This window comes from Helianthus annuus, chromosome 15 (genome assembly GCF_002127325.2).
Source record: "Helianthus annuus cultivar XRQ/B chromosome 15, HanXRQr2.0-SUNRISE, whole genome shotgun sequence".
In the NCBI taxonomy this organism is placed as follows: domain Eukaryota; kingdom Viridiplantae; phylum Streptophyta; class Magnoliopsida; order Asterales; family Asteraceae; genus Helianthus; species Helianthus annuus.
Window position 1 is genome coordinate 131,147,053 of NC_035447.2, and position 21,361 is coordinate 131,168,413.

The 21,361-nt window shown below is 37.5% G+C and overlaps 1 protein-coding gene and 1 long non-coding RNA gene across 3 annotated transcripts; one reads left to right on the forward strand and one right to left on the reverse strand.

Moving 5' to 3' along the window:
• The first annotated feature begins 6,244 nt into the window (after window positions 1–6,244).
• Window positions 6,245–19,946, forward strand: LOC110912421 (probable disease resistance protein At5g66900). Of its 2 annotated transcripts, none has more exons than XM_035984236.1 (6): window positions 6,245–6,412; window positions 16,949–17,555; window positions 17,655–18,061; window positions 18,163–18,524; window positions 18,611–18,822; window positions 18,918–19,946. In XM_035984236.1, the coding sequence occupies exons 2-6, from the start codon at window positions 16,964–16,966 to the stop codon at window positions 19,748–19,750; spliced, it is 2,406 nt and encodes an 801-aa protein (XP_035840129.1). In that variant the 5' UTR covers window positions 6,245–6,412; window positions 16,949–16,963; the 3' UTR covers window positions 19,751–19,946. The 2 variants fall into 2 exon arrangements, with proteins under 2 accessions (XP_035840129.1, XP_035840128.1); XM_035984235.1 differs by lacking the exon at window positions 6,245–6,412 and adding an exon at window positions 16,488–16,860.
• On the reverse strand, window positions 12,248–13,530 carry LOC110910307. Its single transcript, XR_002575988.1, has 3 exons — window positions 13,408–13,530; window positions 12,805–12,858; window positions 12,248–12,412 (listed from the first exon to the last, which is right to left on the reverse strand). It is a non-coding gene; the product is annotated as an uncharacterized LOC110910307 (long non-coding RNA).
• Window positions 19,947–21,361: the final 1,415 nt, after the last annotated feature.

Genomic DNA, 21,361 nt, shown 5'->3' on the forward strand with positions numbered 1-21,361 from the left:
CTGGTAGTTTGGGACAAGGAAGCCTTCAAGCCTTCCTTCTCATCTAGAAAGGCCTTCTGTTGAACATTAAGAGCTTCCCTGTCAGCCTTCAACTGAAGCCTATCTGCTTCCATCCTCTTTTTCACATCGTTTAAATCACTTTCATGCCTCTTAGTCAGTTCATGAACTTTCACCATCCAAGATTTTTCCTTCTCAGCAAAGCTCTCATTCTCCTTCTTCATGTATGCCATTGAAGCCATTGTCTTCTCTCTTTTCTTCGAAAATTTCTCATATTCATGTATTCTTTTGTGAAAACGAGAGACTCATTCAGGAAGCATAGCAGTCAAATTACAAACACCCAACAACATACGCGAAATCAGCACATCATCCTGCATCGCTGAGTTGGAACTACGAACCGCAAGAGGAGAAAAATGGTTCAACACGCCCTCACAAAGAGTTGAGGACTTGAAGTTGTCCCTAACCTTAACCTGCTAATTGGGAGCATAAACATCCCCAACATCCCCAACATCCCCCCCCCCCCGGTTCTTCACCACTTCTCTCCAAAGAACCTCCAGCAACAGAAACAACAGCCTTTTTACCACTTGACTTCCCTTTCTTCCCAGTCACAACTGCCAACTCCTTTTTTCCTTTAACTTTAATACCCCAATCATCAGAAAATTCAATCTCATCGCTGAGATCAACATGCTCAATAGCAGATGATTGACCGGGACCCTTCAAGCAGCGAGATGAACGACAGGTCGAAGGCTTAGAAGAGCTAACCTTAGTGAAGCCTTTAATGTTTGGAACATTCACATACTTCCCCCCAGGAACCAACCTACCCTCAGCAGTCCTAGCAATGGCAGCTTCTGCCTCAATGGCTTCCGTATGCCCAAGAACAACATCAGAAATGTCATCTGACTTAATGAAATCCAAAGCAGACATAACTGCACACAACAAATAAAAGGTCAGACAACATAAACATAAAGAGACAAGGAATGGAAAAGCCAAAAAAACATTCCCTAACCACCCCTCATGAACGAAGGGTCTCGATTTGGCTCATCCCACAAAACGCTAACACCGGTAAAAAACCAAAAGATGTTCAGGAAACAGACGAAGCCGAGAAGGACAAGCCCTAAGGGCTTTCAACAGCCCCTCGTTCAGTTCAGACTCGGATGGTTCAAGTTCGATTAGAACAGCGTCTGGATGCCTACACACCATCTTAAAAAGGATAACTGACTCAAAGACCCAAAAGAACCGATCTTTCCAGGACCCAAGGGTAGTGACAAGTGAAGAAATCAAAGACACATCTATCTGGAACGTTTCAGAACAAACACAAAAAAGGGTATCGAAGATTCGAAAACTCAAATTGATGACAATACAGGGCAATAGAACCAGTGGGACACCGATCAATGGGTTTATCACAACCCGGGGCCACCGGATTAACGGAAGGGTCAATACCCCATTGTTCACAGAAGGAATCAACTTCATCTTGTGTTAACCTAGAAAAAGTTTTACCCATGTCCTTCCTCGCACCCATCGTTCAAAGGGATGATCAAGGAAAATCAAGCAAAAAGCAAAAAAAAAAATGAAAAACTAACATGTGAACCAGAAAGAGAGAATGTAGGGATTCTGGTTGTGAAAAATGTTAAAGAAAAGTGTTGATTAAACTTAAATGAGAAGTTAAAGGGATAATAAATTCAAAAAACAGCGGTTACAGTACGTGGGGCAGACAACCGCCGCCTAAATAACTGTCAAGATGTCAAATCACGCTGTCTAATCAAGTTCAAAATAATACCGCCCAAAAACCTTGCAAAAAATGTAACCCTTGAAACCTTGAAGCCTTTTAGCTAATAAAAAATATTGCACAAAAGTCAGAAGCATTTGAGCTTACACCCAAACACCTCTGATTTGGGGGGCTGATGACGTAGGTAGCTTAAGCTTAAGAAACTAACTTAAGTGCAATATAGCTTAAAAGGTTAAAAGGGTTCAACCGACGACCCAGCTGTGGTGAACAGCAAAAAGCATGGGACAAGGTCACTTCCCAACACACTTTACGTGTGACATGCTCGCTCAGCTGCAAAAGAGAACATATGGGACGAGGCACTCTTTTATCCGCAGGTTAAAGCCTTCAACCCTCCAAAACGGGCAACTCCCTCTATGCATACTTGGATCACTTAGTCAAAGGTTTCCTATTTGAGAATTGTCCTTCTCTATAAATGACCACACCCGGTCATCTAACAAGACATTCTGAAATCTGACTCTCTCACTAGGATATGCACATTGCATATTCTACTCTTCACATTCAATACAACTATCACATTGCATGCATAGAATCTGGGTAGAGTCACTCTCGGCCTTGAATTCCAAGCAATTGATAAAGAAGTGATCCAACCCTACATATTGCATACGTAGGGGACTCGTAACCTGCATCAGGCAAAACGAGACTCGTGAAGCCTTTTATCTAACCAGTCTCTCCACTATTCTTGGTCTCATATTTGTTGTAGCAACAGTTGTCATGTGTTTGTTGAGCAGGGCCAGCCCAATGGGCTAACTACCCTAGGCCCAGGCCTAGGGCCACCAAAATTGAAGGGCCACAATTTTTCAAATAGGGTTTTATTATACTAGGCCCATTATTAACAAGACAGATTAAGCGAATAAGCCCAAAAGGAAACTGTACGTGATATATTTGATAATTCATAAGCGGCCCTGTGTAAACGTGAAACTCAAAGCGCATGGAAAGAATCCTCGATATTAGGGCATGAAGAACGACGATGACGACTAGTATCAGAGAAGTCGTTTGGGTTTCCTATATGGAATCAAGCAATCACCACGACGATAATCATGGCACCAGTCATCCCAATCGGCAATCTCAATTGAAGAACAATACAAGTAACAATGGTCCCTTTTTTACTCTTTTTTATATAAACTAAAGTCTGAAACCGACGTCTAACACCCTTATATATTGAACGAAATCGGCAATCTGAAATCGATTTAATTCTGTGGCACATTGATTTAATTCTGTGGCAATCTGAAATCGATTTAACACTCTTATACATTGGCTTGGAAGTTGGAACCTGGAACGCATTGGCAGTTGGCACTTTGACTCCTTTTTGTTATTTAGTTATGTGGCTCTCACTCAGGTTAGTCATCCTCATTTGTTGATTCTAAATTGTTGTTTAAGGAATTAGGGCTTATTTACTGATTTCAATTTGTTGTTAGACACTTAGGGCTTATTTTATTATTTTATATACGAAAATGATAATTTTACAAATGGGCCTCCACTTCGTAGTTCGATTAGGGCCTCCGAAAATTTAGAAACGGCCCTGTTGTTGAGTTATGGATACAAGTTAGTCGAATGATAATTAGCTAGTGGGTATGAAGAGGGAAGAAGTTAAATGTGTGTTTGTATATATACGTACTCATTATCAGTACACTATTGGTGTAATATATCATTTTATGTAATTGAGAATGAGAATTACACAAGAGAAAGATTAATCTCTAGCACATATTAATTAGAAGTCTATGGTGTAAATTCTTAATGATTGTATTCAATAACAAAGCCCCTTAAATAGGGCATAATACATCGGTAAATATAGAAGAGATATATATGACTAATTAAACCAATCAATCAATATTAACTAAGGTGTTGGTATTCGCACTTCCATTTTCTTTTAATTTTACTAGTTGCACTCCCCTTCTCCTAAAGTTTGTAAATAAATACAATCAACCCTTGTATTTTTTTTTTTTTTTTTTTTGAAAATTTGTATTAGAAAATATCCCTATTTTTCTAGGGGTTTATCTAATTGTCATAGTTTGAATATTTAGATATATATAGGGCTGTAAACGAACCGAACAAACACGAACAAGGCCTTGTTCGTGTTCGTTTGTTAAGAAAATAAATGTGTTCATGAACGGTTCATGAACACTTACCGAACGAGATTTTATGTTCGTGTTCGTTCATTAAGGAAATGAGCGTGTTCGCGAACGGTTCACGAACACAAACGAACACAAATAAATTTGTCGAACGTGACGAAGGATAAACATTGATGGCCCAGGGAGTAGCACTCGAACTTGAATCCCTTATTGTGGAATGGAGGTCGATCGTATTCGCCGATGTAAATAATGAGATGAAAGAGGAATGATGCATAAACAAGGTGAAAGTGGGTTTCCTAGTTTAATTGTTAGGGTAATAAAATAAATAAAAGTTTAATAATATATCAAGTAAGTACAAAGATCTTCAATTAAAACACAAACATACGAACATAAACGAACGCAAATCAACGAATGTTCACGAACACGTTCACGAACACCTTACCGAACGTTCACGAACACAATCGAACGAACGAGACCTCTGTTCATGTTCATTCATTTAAAGAACGAAATTTCTTGTTCATGTTCGTTCGTTTATTTAACAAATGAACATAAACGAACTTCCCGCCGAACGGTTCACGAATTGTTCGCTGAACGTTCGGTTCGTTTACAGCCCTAGATATATACGTAACAATCCTATGGAATAAAAAAAACTTGCACTGATTGGAAGAAGAAGATTAAGAAAGAGCTTGAAGAAACAATTTTTCATAATTGTTTTTTACATATATTCTAACTAAAAGTGCTCGTCATCTATTTCAAAAATTCATGAAAAGTGTTCTTGTTCTGCCACTTCAAGTTACATTTCTTATTCAAAAGTGTTATAATGTGCAAAATTTCTTATTCAAAATTTTTGTTCTGCCACTTCGCGTTACTTTTCTTCTCTCATGTCACTTTCCCCAAAAAGATCATAAAGTGATTATTTATGTATAAAAAGATCACACAGAACATAAGAAAATACAAGGGTGAAATTTAAAACAAACATGATATTTTTCAAAAAAAAAGATATGAACAGTAAAAATGGAGGTGCATGCTAACATAAGTTTAATGATAAAATATATCCAATATAATTGGCTAGCTAACATTACTAATAACCAATCAATCAATATTAATTAAACTAAAATATATCCAATATAATTGGCTAGCTAAGATGCTGGTGTTCATTTTGTGTTCGTTAGCTAAAATTAATGAATGGAGACGAACACATTAATATCCATAATGAACAAACACACACATAAAATCTCATTCGGTAAGTGATGTTTATGAACAGTTAATAAACAAATTTATTTTCTTAACGAACTAACATGAACAATACCTTATTCGTGTTCGTTTGTTCATTCGCAGTCTTAATTGGAGGACATAAAGCAAAATTTAAGTTTTGATGTATTTTTTCGTTTCCAACTATGATGATAATTGTTTAAGGTTGTAATCACACTCCGAATTCACTAATTTTGTTAGCTAAAATCATTTTTTTTTTATCATTTTTTAAGAAGCCCTAATTTTCATCAAGATAAATTAAAGTACAAGAACAATATGCATACTCACTTTGGAAGTTCACCTTGAATTAGAATAGTTGAAACACTCACTGTAGATGGAAGGAGGAGCAGAGGCAGGCCGAAAATAACTTGGGATGAGCGGGTTAGGCGAGATTTGCTAGATTTGCACCTCTTTGAGGACATGGTCGAGGACAGAACTTTGTGGAGACGTAGGATTAATGTTAAGGACTTTTAGGAGTTTAGCCTGGTTTTTGGTTTAGATTCTTGTCTTATGAGTTCAATTTTTTAGTTTCTATGAGGTGTAATATAGTTTTTTATAAGTTTTCACTTATTCCTGGTGTCGTAGTTTTACTAACAAATACTTATTTATTTATATGTTTATTTTTATTATTTTTCTTTCCACCTTTTCTTAGTAGTTGTTTGCTCGTATATGTTTTACCAAAAGCTTATGTCTTGGTTATGGTTTTTGGAGCTGTGGTCTCACTGGAAGCGGCCTCTCTATCCCCTGGGATAGAGGTAAGACTTGCCTATATCCTACCCTCCCCAAACCCTGTTAATAGCTTCACTATAGGTGAGATTATACTGGGAATGGTTGTTGTTGTTTTAGCTTAAGGTGAAGACCAAACAAATGGATCTGCCACCTGGAGATTTTTCGACTAACAAATTTAAGTATTAAGCGCATAAAAAAACTTTTAAAAGTTGGGAGCCAGTCAAATGGGTGCTTAAAACGACCCCCTTTTTCTTGTATTGTATGCTACCATGTATGTATGTATATGTGTGTTTAATGGGGTAATATTAAGCACATCTATTCAGTGTTTTTCCTGGAAATAATGTGGAATGTTTTTATATGGGAAAAATTGTCTATATATCGAGAAGTTGTGTTGCACTATTCCACATTGTCACAGCATTAACATTAGACATTCTCAAAATATATAGTTATATCAAGTTGAACATACTTGTTCTAGTAAATATCGATTGACGTCGGTTTTTATCAATAGTTATACGTAAAGGTTGCAGATTGGAGCTTGGATCTTTTTCCTCACGCACATAACTAGCTAGATAAAAAAAAGGTAACAGCTTTCTCTTCATAAGAAATCATATCTTGTTATGGTTATCCGATATTATAACTTCAATCACCTATTGGTATTTTGATATAGAAAAACGAAACATAATGGATTAATGGTTATGAATACAGATAAAAATATATATAGAAAAACGGAGACATAATGGTTCTAAATGAATATAGATAAAATAATATGATTATAGATAAAGCATTTAGGCAAACCCCTTCCTCAGGCACATAATTTTGCGTATGTATTTAGCAATTTTCAAGCGTTTGACTATAATATTCTTTCTTCTTTAATTAACTTATATTTAAATTTATCGATTTGATTAATTACTAAAAAAATATAGTTTATAGTTACTTTGTTTTACATTAATGAATTGAAGCCCTTTATCAAAACTTCAAAAGCATAGTTCACGTTGCAAATAGAAAAATATATCGTCTTTTAAGGAGGAAATAATGAAAGCAACCATTAACTTTTACTTGTGGCATACTTGATACTTATATGCTATTTCATAACAATTTCACACTCATGATTGATGCAATTGCGGAAATATATCAAATGGCTATTAAAGAGAATGATTACGATGAAATGTTGGAATCAAAGGATTCAATCGACATGTTATAAAGCTTTGTAGTTATTTATTAAGGGTATGTTTGGCAAAAGCAGCTAGTGGCTGAAAGCTGATAGCTGGTAGTTGGTAGCTGTAGCTGGTAGATAGTAGCTGCAGCTTTTTAGATATATTTGGTGTTTGACAGAGTAGCTGGAGCTTTTAATAAAATGTATAAAATGACCAAGATGGACATAAATAAAAATTTAAAAAGTTTGTGCATTAAAAAATTCATTATCTTTAGAGGTTAAAATAGTCATTTTTTCCCTAAAAGCTTGTAGCTCCTAGTTTAAAAACTTCAATATCCTTCAACCAAACAAAGTTTTTTATTAAGTAAGAGTTTTTCCTTAAAATCTTAAAGCTAGAAGTTCTTAAAAGCTTCATACCAACATACCCTAAATACTCCAAAAAAAAAAAAAAAAAAAAAAAAAAAACTAACAAAACAAGAATAAAAGTAACATCTATACTAAGCTTAATTGATAAACTAGGAAACTAAATATTACATAAAGATAAAAGTAAATTTAAACTTGATCTTGACCTTGAATCTTGGGTGTCCAAATCCTTACTTGTTGCATAGTCGACTAGCTTTCTTCAGCCCAACTTTCCTTCGGTAGCCCAAGCCGTGCCCAAACGAATACTTGGATCTAAAGGTCCACTGAATTTTCGGCTCATTTGTTGACCGATGGATGCTCCTGCATCATCACCCATGTTTGAAAAAGACTCGTCTACAAGTCTTGTTGATAACCCGACTCATGAACCTCCTGAATTTTAGTCAACCCAAATATGCCCTAGGCCCATCAAAAAATAAGAAGCCCGAACACAACGAACTGGCCTAGACTGCACTATTGGTGATGACTCTCGGTGAAAATCTAGCAACAAAGAATGTAAACATTTCCCAAGCGTGACAATGACATTGAGAAGAACATTGGTCAAATACTGATTGTTGACTCTCATGGGTGCCATACACTGTGTTGAAATCCCATCTTTCTCAAGACATTTCTTCTTCTAAGGGGCAGAGAATACTTGTCATGATTGCATGTAATGATTCTAACCCAATTCCAATCCACATAAAGAATGATAGTGTAACCCATCCTCCGACCCAACAGATGACCTTAACCCATGCAACCACAAACCCTTGACTTGCCTAGAGTGGAATAACAAGTGTCTTGTAGAAAAAAATTGCACTATCCAAATCTTGAGATACCTTGGTCGTTCCAACCATACCCACAACACACACACCAAACTAATCCGAACTACCCACCCGATGAACATCAAACCAAATCTAAATGTTACCAACCCAACTAGCTAGTGGACGAAAATACAACCCGAACAAACCCAAATTTACTTACTAGGCAAACCCATACCTAATGTAGGAAGTATCACCGACGGCCCACAGTGGTGAAAGTTAAACTAACCGACACTACAAACTTGTCAAGGACTTCATCATCGCCACCATGTCCACAAGATCCGGCAGACGAACACCGAGTAGTCACATGAGCTTATAACTCCCCCATGGACCCTAACAAACGGAAATAAGAAACAAAAAAGGTTACCTTTAGATGACCTTGTTACAATCCCTTCCCCTTCAACACTAGGAACCCTAATCCACGAGTTCCCAAGGTAACCATCACAACTAGGGAGTGTCAGAGCCACTCCTACGCATCGCACCATCGCCACAAAACCACCAAAGTGAATTCTACCTTCCGACGCCCCCTTCGAGAGAAGAACCACCCCCTTAGATATTGTGACACCCCGATAAGGATGTTGTATAGCATAGTTGATACAAAGAGTGCTTATTTTATTGATAACAACTTACATTACAAGGGCTGAAAACCGAAATATAACATCCTATCAAACTAAGCCTAGTCTTATATTACAAAACTTCCACCAGATTACACAATCTGGGATATACAATTCTATCCACTATTAAGTGTAAGCTATACTATTCCACCACTATTACAAGCCTTGACTATAGCTCACGATCATGCCTTATTACCTGTGACACATGCTTAAAAGACGTCAGCTATAATTGCCAAGTTCATGAATATACACAAATTGAAACTACATTATATCATCATGACTTGTACACACCCATATCATCATAACCTAACATCAACACGTGACACATCATCATACAGTTAACCTCCCTACACCGACCAGTGTAGAACTAGACAAATCCCGCACATTGGCACGTATAAGGGACCACAAATATCGTGTGTATGAGTGCACAGGTTATGTACATGCGTACAACATTCATGCATTAATATTACAGTTTGGGACAAACATGTTCACGTATTAAAAACATTCATAAAACTCACTTCTTGCTAGTTGCATAATAGTTGATAACAGTTGCTAGTATGACCAGGTACTATCTCAAGGTCTTGGCACAAATTACATAATCCTAAGTTAGGTAACGGTACATCTAACTAGTTATTATCATGGTTGGATGTTGGTTAATAATGCCTTGTTTAAGCATGATTGATCAATCTATGCCTAACCAAGGATAGGCTACCCAATACCCGCCCGTGACAATAACCTTAGTACCTAAAAATACTACTACTGTTGTTGCAACGTCGACGACCACGACTACCATCGCCGCTGCAGCTACCACTGCTGCTGTTGCGACGACGACGGCCATAACTACCACTGCTGCTGCTGCGAAGACGACTACGATGATGATGACCTCGATCTCCACCATGACCACGACGACCACTACCACTACGACGACTACGACTACTACGATGACCCACTACATGCGTGCGCATGGGTATAAATTTTAGATATATTTTAAGCACTTTTTACTCGTGATCAAGCTTTAAATTTATAAAACAAGATACAATACTATCACTCTACACATGTTAGGGCAAGTGCACCTATCGTAGACGTAGTATAATGATGGTAAGATACCGAGGTCGTCCAAGGACACAAGAGCTTTTAATACCGGCTTGTCGCTAACGTCTAATCTAACCGAATTTTGATAAAAGTTTTGAAAGTTTTAAAAGATAAACTAGAAAATAAAAATGTAAGGAAAACAAATAGACAAGAAGGAATCACTTGGTTCCAACTTCTCTTTTATGTATCCTTTGATGATTTACGCACTTTGGGCTTTTAAGAGATTGTCTTAGTTATAGTGGTAGGCCCCTCTTGTGAAGATGACGTTACCCTCAACGTATTTGTCTGAGTCAGCAGGGATACAGTCCTGCAAGGTTGGGTTAATGTTTTAATAGTAGTTTATAAATAAGGGATTACAAGCGGTTCTTACTTCCCCCGATTTGATGCTATCTTCCTCAAGGGAAGTCCTACTAAGCTTGAATCAGGTTCTCGCAGGATCTATACACTGAACGAGGCAAGAACTTTACCCAAACACCCTTCTAACCCCCTTCCAGGCAGTTAACGTGCTTATTATAGACCGTAAAGACACGAATGACTGAATCAACAAAACATGAAGAAACGATTAAGTAAGTTCACCTTCAATATAAAAAAACTAGTTATTAAAGTCATTAATAGATAGCCAAATAAAAAGTTGCCAAAGATTTGAAATCAAAAGTAATACATCAAAGATTTGTCTTCACCAAGTGATGTAAGAGATTTAGCCAAGTATGGCCTTTGTTTGATAAGAACTCTTACGATCGATCTTGGATCCCGAGACTACTACACACTCTACAAGATGAAAGATGGATGATGGTGGTGGGTCTTGGTGTTGTAGTCGTGGTGGACTGATGGAAAGTGTGAGAGAAGTGGTTTGCCAAGGGATAAGTTGGAATGAAACCAAGCACCCTTATTTATAGTTGGAAACAGAGTGTTCACACGGCCTCGTGCCCACCTGGCACGACCCCGTGGTCTTCAATTTCTCTCCCTTTATTAACTGCAGATGTCAGGTCTTGTACTAACACGCCCCGTGGTGGCAGAGCACGGCCCAGTGGTGAGTGTACTTGCTGTACTATCTCAGATTCTGTGAATCTTAGAGTTAACCACGATCCATGTTGAGTTAGCATAGCCCCGTGTTAGTTTGTTTTTTGTTGTTGTCTTTTTCTGCAGGGAATCTTGACTGGGCACGACCCCATGCCTGGTGGGCACGACCCTGTGCCTAAGCTTCTGTTTTTGTTATTTTTGTTAATTTGGATGTGGATGGGGGTTCGGAAAGTCGTGTCAATCCTTCTTCTTTGTATTTGTGTTGGTTTATGTTGTTTTTGTTCCTTTTGTGCTTTTAAGCTCTTTTGATCCTGAAAATTAAAAATAAACAAAGAAATATGTTTTTTCCAACATTAGTACCGAAAAAGGGTTGATTTTACGTCTTGTTTTATGTAATTTATATGTTGCATTTTACGCACATCAGTTAGCTCATGGGATAAGGTCAATCCTAAACTCAATTTGTCTATCAGGCGGTAATCTAGGAAGATCACTAGAGAATACCTCAGGAAATTTTAGCCACCACAGGCAGATCTTTTATTTTTCTTACCTCTTTCGTTTCTCGTGCACATACTAAATAGGCTAAATGACCTTTTCGAATGCACTTATTTGCTTTTAACATGGTGATGAAACTTACGGGTTTACTAGGCTTTTCCCCGTGAATTGTAAAGGTTTTCGCCTTTGAGTTCTTAATTCGATTTTGCTTTTTATCACATAGTATTTGGGCTTGGTGATCAGACAATCAATCCATTTGTATTACTATATTAAACTCCCCAAGTTTTATTAGTAGTAAATCTATAAGTATCAAGGTATCATCAATTTTAATAATACAATCCTTAATAACCTCTACAATTTCTTCTTCATTTCCATCTGCTAATGCTACTACAGATGGCTTGTCCAACTTACTAGGGGTTTGTCTAATCATAACTTGAAAAGATTCACATATAAAACTTCTATAAGCACTAGCATCGAAGAGTATCTTAGCATAAAAGTTGTTTAGAAGGAATGTACATGTTATAGCATTAGGATTCATGCGGGCTTACTCAGTGTTTAACACAAAAGCTCCCCCTCTTGCCTTATTGGGTTCCTCCTTCTTAGTACATTTATTACTAAAATGACCCATTTCTCCACATTTAAAACATCTCCGAGGCTCCTTACAATCATAGATGTAACACCCACTTTTCGTAAGGTCAAAATTCAATATTTTAACGACAAAAGCATGACCCAATTTAAACTTTTTACATGCCATTAGAACAAACAACATAATCATCCTTACAAAAACCATATCGTTTTAAAACAATTACCACCATCTAGGATTTACAAAAGACATAGCATATCAAGTTTAAAGTTTAACTACCAAACATAAGCTATTTAACAAAAGTATTTTTGACCCGTTAACATTGTTTCAAAAGTTGCGGAAGCACGTGGAGGGCATTCGAAGTGTGTTCGATCCGAGCGAAGCTTGACCATTTAGACTTGAGTTTTACCTACATCACAACATCAAAGTAAGTTTCACTAAAAACTAAATTCCTTACTACTACATCAGATTTTAGCTCACAAAATTGTGACAATCACGCCATTAGCGTAACTTTACAAGTGTGCTTGTTAACTAGTACCATCATTTTTTTACTTGAATATGTTCCTAAATGAACATCATACCATCATTCTTATTCTTTCATACTAACCCTTTCGACCCATTCATGATGGGTCTAACATAAATTCCATCTTTTGCATATTATTCTTTTACTTGAATATGTTCCTATATCCGACCCATTCGCAATGAGTTTAAACTTGGTTCTTCCCTTGTCCATTATAATTGCCACACTAGATAGTAATAAGCAAAACTATAATAAAACCATGAATCGTACAAGAAGCGTACCTTGATCTTGATTCCCTTGTTGCTTCGCTTGACTTGAACTTTCTTCCTTTACGCCTGTACATAACCATTCGTACTTAGTATTTATGTCTTATACTCGTTTATATACACCCTTTGATAAGACATCATATGATTTACATCTACTTCATGAGCACATTCAAATCATGATTATTACATAAAGTTTAGGACTAACATGGCTGAATTCTTTATTAAGGCATTTCATCATACATTTGGCGTGCATAACATCAACAAAGCATAAAGTACATGTATTCAAAGCATGGTTCTACCAATTCATTCTTAAATTATCAAGATCAACCAAAATTTCATACAACAATCAATCCAAATCAGTTTCAACTATAATTTATTCACTAATAACAATTCTCACACTTAGCCATTTACAATAACATGCACATAATTCATTCATGTTCTTCACAATCATCCTAATTCAAGTGGGTTTATGCTTCAATCGTTCGATTAACTAAACTCAAACAAATTTCTTGTTCTATTTTGTAATCCCAACTCACAATTACACAATTATTCACATTACTATAAGATTGGGTTGAAACCTATTTTCTACAATTCATCATTTTAAGAAATTCAACTTACCACTTTGATGAACAAGCTTAGATGATTAAGATTTTGAGTTCATGCATCTGATTTGGCTTCTTAAACCCTTCTAATTTTCAGAATTTTGAACAACAAAGGTTTCTTCTTGGTTCTTTGCTCCTGGTCGATCCACAGAACACACCTAGATTGTGTGTTTTGTGTTTTACTTGTTTATTAATAACTTTCATCATTTTTGCAAGTTCAGCCCCTCTAATTCTAGTTATTGTTTATTATCACATTAACTTTCATTCTTTCTAAACTAATATCACATTCTTTTAACTTAGTTAATATTACATAATTAGAAATTTAAGGTAAAATAAATAAATTGCATATTTTGGGGTGTTACAATAGACAGTGTGTCCCGGTTTCCTACAGTTTCTACTTATTAACTGGTTACATGGGCCAGAATGTCTTTTACCACAAGTTAGGCAGCTAGGTGGGAGTCCTCGTTGCCTCTTGGAATCTCTCCTATCGGTCCTCCTTTGTTCTTGGTAGTTTTCCCATTTTCTATTTAGGACAGGGTCCCGGGTTTTGTTTTGTTGGATCTCTGTGGCAAAAGTTGCTCCGGCCTCTACCACATCAAAATTTTTATCATTTAGAGGATAAGGAATCTATTCCAATTATCAGTTTTGATCCATTTCCCCTAATAATGGAAAACCAACTAAACAGTCACTATGTTAAGATTGAATTAAAGAATATTGTTTACCCAAGTTTTGTACTTTAGCAGGCTGGGGAGCCCAGATATCTCTTCGGCTTAATGGTAGCAAACTATAGTGAATAAATGAACCCTTCCTGCATATCAAAATCTATATATAATTGAATATTTTCAAGATACAAAGAGATAATCAAATCTTCTAAAGTCCAAAGTAAAAAAATTGCTATGCATCTTTTTAATTCAATCAGGAATGAAACCCAATCTTGTCGTCCAATTGCAATTCAAAAGATTATAGTTCCGATAATAATTTCGCCAGAAAAAAAAACCACAACAACCAGAGCCAAAAAAGCCCAAATCGCTTCACTCACTGTTCTAAAATCCCCAAAGCCAAATTTCTCAAAGAAATCCCCTTTGTTTGACTGAGTCGATCGAAGTGTGCTGAAATCATTGGAATACCAAAAACGCAAGGGGTTGATGCGGTCTCCTCGCCATAATATTCAACTGGCTTATTCCAACGATCATATGTCACAGCCAATGGTAGCCAACCAAGTCATCTTCCCGACCCCGCCCCACACCGGGCTTCATAGCGACGCTAGCTAGGCAACACCAAGCCAACACTGCCATCGATTGGGCTAGCTAGCGCTGGCTGGCTTCCCCCGCCCCAACCAACGCCACCACTCCATGCGGTCTAACGGTGGGGATATGAGTGGTGGTGTCTCTTGCCAAAATCAAAACTTCCGGTGGTGTCTCGGGTCATCATAACCACCAACAAATGAAGGGAATAGGGCGGGGGAGGTTTGATGAAGATGAATGGCAGTGTCTGTTGATTGGAGAAGGGTTGAGTTGGGTTGCTTTTATTTGATTTTTTCTTTCGATTTTCAAGTGAGGGTCCCCTAATTTTTTTTATTTAAAGTTTTTACAGTATTAAGGTAAAAGGTAATTTTACATGACTTTTAGCATAAAATTTTCGATTTAATCACACAGATAGTTCTTATAGTATACCAAAAGTAACACTTTTAGCTACTAAGTTGTTTTTTTAGTTCAAGTCCTATGGTTTTGCTTTATAACACCTTCGGGCAATAAGGCTAAGAACACCCGTAGTGATGCCATTTTTGGGCCTTTTTTTACAAATAAACGCCCCCAAACGCCCTTGCTTCCGCCCCCATGGGCGTTGTTTTGGTGATTTTGGGCTGCAATGTTCTTAATTCAACGCCCAACTTCCAATTCTTCAGCCAATCACATGCATTCTTGTTTTCTTGCCCAATCACATGCATTCTTCCTTTTAACATAATGCATACATCCCCACTACATCCATTTTAGAAAAACGCCCCATAAAGCCCCCTTACTGACTGGACCGTCACATGACGCAAAACGCCCAAGAGTGAGGTTTCTTCCACTACGCATGGTTTAACAACTGCTATTTTTTCTGCTATTTTTGATAAAATTACTATAATGCCTTTAATGTAATAAACTCTACTTAGGGACCATTTATGTAAATTACTAAATTAAAAATATAAAATCAATCATTCTCATCCCCTTGAAGTTAGATTGTTGGTCGCCACTACCGGCTCCGGTGGCCACAACCGCTAATGGCCAGAAAGGCGTCGGGAAACGGGCAGCGGGGGTTGCATCTCGATTCTAGAAGAACAACGCCGGGCAGCAGAGTTGCATATCTCTTCCAGCTGCCGGTTGCAGAACGATGTTAAGTCTCCGGCGGTTCACGTTTGCCATCGCACTGAGTTTTCCGGTGATGATGCTCAACTACCAACCACTAATTACAACCCCATACATAACCTTTGCTTTTGTGTCATCGCCTTAATTCCCTTTAACTGTGCAGAGGCACTACCAGAGAGAACCCACTTTTGTATCGGAGAAAACACCAATTTTGGCTCTTGATGTTGCACTTCGATTGCTTTAGACCACCCGTAGTGGTATAATTTTTGGGGCTTTTTTAATGAATTCCACACCCTTCCATGCCCAAAAACCACCCGTGGGTGTTTTTTTCAAAAAAATTGTTTTTGGCATTTTTTTTCCACGCCTTTGTTCTAATTCTTTAGCCAATGAACGTTATTCTTCTTTTTGTTTGGCCAATAACATTTTTTGATGTTTTTTATTTAATTCTATTACACCCTTTTTAATATAATGCCCTACAATGCCCACATCCTCACTACACTCATTTTAGAAAAATGTCCCGTAATGGTCCATTGCTAACTGGACTGTATATGACGCAAAACGTCCAAAGACGAGGACATTATTTGTGTCTTCCACTACACATGGTCTAATTTTTTAAGTTTTCTATTATGAAATGACAAAAATATCCTTTGAGAACCAAATGTGTTATCTCAAAAACTATTAGTCAAACTCATCACTTTTGAGTGACCATTTGTGTAATTCACTAAAAAAAACAAGTATCCCTTCACCAACTGATTCATTTCTTCTTCCTCCCAAAGAACCAGCGACCTGTTACAAATTTTCTGTCTGTTCCATTCAAGGGTTGTCTTCCACATTTTCTATGAGTTCCATCATCACAAAAAGAAACCCAACTCATTTAACAGTAAAAAGCCTATTCAAACCAACATAAATAAACCAAAAAACAGGTCCCACTATTTACACCTACCTTTTACAAAATATTATACAAAATATATAAAGTAAACACCTACTTCCTACCTGCTGCAGCCATCTGCATCATCAGTGAATTTTCATCATCAATTTCCGTTGGGTTTCCAAAACGCGTTCTCCGAACTTTAAATAAGCGTTTTTCACTACTACATTTGGTCACTTCACTTCAAAGTCTCGAGGCATCTTCCTTTTCTAGATTCTTTTGAAATCTTTGACTGTAGTTTGACTTTCAAGCTTAGAGTTTTTTTTTTTTTTTTTCTAATGTAGGTGTGGAAGTTAGAGATGGTTACAAAAAACACATATGAGGTACATTTACAAGCAGCATTGGTGGAGTTACAGAAAGCAGTAGCTTCACAATTAAAAAAAACTGCGAAATTTAGAACTCTACTCAAGCGCATCGATAAAACCTTGAGGACCATTGAGTCACTTTTGTATGCAAATGGGAGATTGGCCAGAGTGCTGGACCGCCCTGAAAAAGAGACCAAAATGTTCATATTTTACCTGGAGAATGGTAAAGAAACAGTCCTCAAGTGCTCAAAGATCAAGTGTTGGAATGTGTACAAGAAGTTTGTTCACGCGAATAAGCTTATTCGCTTGGATCATGAGCTATTGAGGTTCTTTCAGGCTGAATTACAGGATAACCTGAGTGTTAAATTCAGGGGTCTTGATTTGGGAACTAAACAGGCAGGTGGATTTTCAAGATCTTGCAAAGTTCCGGGGCTCCCGGATGTCATTGTTGGTTTGGATTCTCATTTTAAAGAAGTGAAACGCATGCTGCTCAAAGATGACATCCAGGTGCTCACTGTTTCAGCTCCCGGAGGCTGCGGGAAGACTACATTGGCGAAAATGCTTTGTCATGATAATGATATCAAAGGTATCTTAACTTTTTGATAATGTGGCATCTTAACTTGCTTTAGTTGCAATATTATACAGATGGTTAAATACATTTCATCTAAACTTTCATGTGCTTCAGGTATTTTTGGGGACAACATCTTCTATGTTACTGTTTCTAGAACTACATCGCTCAAAACCATTGTCCAGAAGTTATTTACACATCATCTTAATGTAAACAACTGTGAGTTCCGGACTGATGAAGAGGCAAAGAACGCGCTAGAGAAAATGATGAGACAAATGGGATCACAAAAGATATTGCTGGTCCTAGATGACGTGTGGGCCAAATCTGAATCGCTTATTCAGGAACTGAAATTTCCTATACCAGGATACACCATCTTGGTCACTTCAAGGTTCCAGTTTTCAGGAATTGGTTTTACTTACGAATTGAGCTTGTTAAATGATGAAGATGCAAGAACCCTTCTTTGTCATTCAGCATTTCCCTGTGACGGGAATCAGATTGATGTGCCAGATGATCTTGTGAGCAAGGTAACATTTCAACTTTCGAAATCATTTTCTTCACTGCATATGTATTTCACATGATTTTATATCAGTAATGAACTTCAGTTGTGTGTGTTTTTTTTGTATAGATGGTTAAGTGCTGCAAGGGATTTCCATTGGCCCTCACAGTGATTGGTGCATCGTTACGCGGTCAAGGTGTGCTCAAGTGGAGAACAACTTTACAGAAATGGTCCCAAGGTCAATCTATTTTTTATTCAAACAGCCAGATATTGCTTAGTCTTCGGACCAGTGTTGATGCACTTGAAGACTCGCCAATATCCCATGACTGTTTTCTCGATTTGGGTGCATTTCCTGAAGATGAAAAGATTTCCGCTTCGGCTCTGATGGATATGTGGGTCGAGTTATACAATCTTGACAAAGAAGGAATGTATACCAGTGAATACCTTCTTGAGCTTTCTTCAAGAAATCTTTTGAATCTTATTCCCTCAAGGTAAAAGTGGTTATTATGATATAAATAATAACTATTTTATTGGCTGTATCTCGATTCTTAACTGATTATTCATTTGATTTTTTCAGGAAGGATGCTAGTGAACTAGAAGGTTACTGTAACGAGCATTATGTCACGCAACATGATCTGCTACGAGAATTAGCCATTCATCTGAGCAGCCAAGATCCAATAGTACAAAGAGAAAGATTATTCATAGAAATTCATGGGAATGACCTACCTGAGTGGTGGAGTGAAGAAACACAACAACCCATTGATGCCCGCTTCTTGTCCATTTCAACAGGTTTCATTAATTTATTCAGATCATGAAATAAAACCATTTGCTAGGACTGTTTTAGTAACTCGTTTCGAAACTCTACTTGCACTTTCTGTCTGCAGATGAAACAATTTCTTCTGTTTGGTATGATCTAAAAGCACCAAAAGTTCAAGCATTGGTATTGAACATAAGAAGTAAAGAATACACACTGCCCCACTTCATCAAAAAGTTAAATGAATTGAAGTTTCTATGCATCACAAGCTATGGGATTTATCCTACTGAGTTACAAGAGCTTCCATTGATTAGTTCTCTGTCCAACTTAAGAAGAATGAGACTGGAACATGTCGCACTTTCTCCCTCAGTTCAGTCCATCTTTGAATTGAACTTGGAGAAGCTTTCTTTGATAATGTGTGAGATTGGTAATGCATTAGACAGTTGTACTGTTGACCCTACTATGCTACCTAATCTTATTGAGCTTGAGATTGAAAGCTGTTATGATTTGAAAGAAGTACCAGCAGGACTATGTAGTCTTGATCGTCTTGAGAAACTTAGCATCACCAACTGCCATGAGCTCGATGCGCTTCCTGAAGAGTTGGGGGGTCTGTCGAATTTGGAAACGCTAAGACTTCATTCTTGTACCAGATTATCCAAATTGCCCAAGTCTATTGGGAAGCTTCATAGTTTGGTCTTTCTTGATATATCTGATTGTTTGAGTATAAACTCACTGCCTGATCAGATTGGCGAGCTAAGCGGGCTGAGAGTGCTCAAGATGAGTGGTTGTCATGGATTAGAAGAGTTACCGGATTCTGTGACCAATTTGACTATGTTAGAAGATGTGATATGTGATGAAGAGACATCCTATCTATGGAGTTATTACGAAGGGGATCTATGTGATTTGAAGATAAATGTTGTCGAAGAGGACCGATTAGCAAACTTCATGAAAATAGTTGGCTAGTTCTTCTAACGGAAGAAGGCAGGCCTAAAGGTGTCCCAAGAATGGTATGTTGTACTTAATTTTAATAAATGGTTTAATTTGGAGGTTAGTTTCCAATTAGGAGCGGTATGTTGTACTTTACTTCTTTATGTTTACTATGCATTTAAGTTTTAATTAGTAGATGAACAAGCGTGAATCAGTATTTCCCTTACAAATATGATCTTGAAAAAAATGTCCCACTGTGTGAGTGCCATTTGTGTTTTGTTTACCTATGATTTCCAGCATTTGGTATCAATTAGTTGAGTAAAGTAAGTTGATTCCATTTATGGTTGTTAAGAGATATGACTTGAAAAGACTAATGGAGTATCCATTTCACCTAGAATAAACCCAAATTGACTTATGTACAATTTTGTTACACCTACGTGGCAGATGAGGTACAATCATGACAAAATGAATGTTATACACGTGACCAATAAAACTCAAGATATCACTATCAAACTGGTTATGCTCACCAATGGGGATCACACTAGATGATACTAACATCAACCGTAATTCCCTTCTATAAATAGTCAGACTCAAGGTACATTCACTCATTGAGATTGTGCTGAAATTTCCTTCTTCATTTGGCGCCATCAATGTTTGAATAAGCTTGGAATTTCTCCATCTTCTGATCAAATTATGGAAGCTGACATTCTACCAACATCACCGCAAACACATGTTACTAGCACTTTCGTAGTTATTCCCACAATATGACAATCAACCTCATCCTTTAATCCAACAACGCCTATTTTTTACTCCAACATCCTCTGTCATGACAACGTTGATTTATCCCCATGTTACCAAAGAGAGGAGTTTGATGAAGAAAAGAGATGGAAAAACAACCACATGTCACGAGAAGTTTACCAACAAGCGTTGCTCAAACATCTCTTTCCGCAGCACAAACAATTCTTACTTTCACCATCACTAGTGGTATAGTAAAAGAACCACAACAACGTAACCATTTTTGTGCAACGGGCATATCTCCCACTCCTTTTGTTTCTAAGCCGCCATACACCCCTTACAGCACATGTACCAAGCACAACCTTATGGGACGTTTCAACAACCACCAATGCCCCAACTTATGGCAGGAGCAACAACGTCAAGCACAATTCTACAACTAATTCATGCAACAAGAAAGGAAGGAAGATGTGCGTAGTCACCTCATGTATGATGATAGAACCATTGCCACTCCATCTTCCGGGTTGCCAGCTAGCTCAGTGCTATCGCATGGTGGGCGCTCCGTTAGATGATACGCTTGGACCTTGTGAGGATCATCAAAATCACACAAATCAACAAGCTAACGACCTTAGTAAACCCAATCTCCCGACGACGCGGGTTGCAAAATCTAAATTCACAAAGCAAATTGCTAAAACAAAGTTCCCGACTAAGCTTATGGTTTAGGAGATTCAGATGATCGCATTAACTTTTTTGTGAGTGTCAGCGGAGTGGAAAGATGGATTGTACATGTATAGGTGCCACATGTTTGTTCAGACGTTAATAGGACTGCTGAACTTGTGGTTTGATAGTTCATCGGTAGGAGGCTTCGAATTTTGAGTTGGTTAAGAAATTATGCTGCTATTTAGCCAACAGATC

What these genes read in the sequence shown, in the direction of transcription:
- LOC110912421 (XM_035984236.1), top strand. Translation starts at nt 16,964, where the DNA reads ATGGTTACAAAAAACACATATGAGGTACATTTACAAGCAGCATTGGTG. An exon ending in CAGATGATCTTGTGAGCAAG is followed by an intron (nt 18,062 to 18,162) that starts GTAACATTTCAA and finishes TTTTTTGTATAG; the next exon opens with ATGGTTAAGTGCTGCAAGGG. An exon ending in CTTCTTGTCCATTTCAACAG is followed by an intron (nt 18,823 to 18,917) that starts GTTTCATTAATT and finishes TTCTGTCTGCAG; the next exon opens with ATGAAACAATTTCTTCTGTT.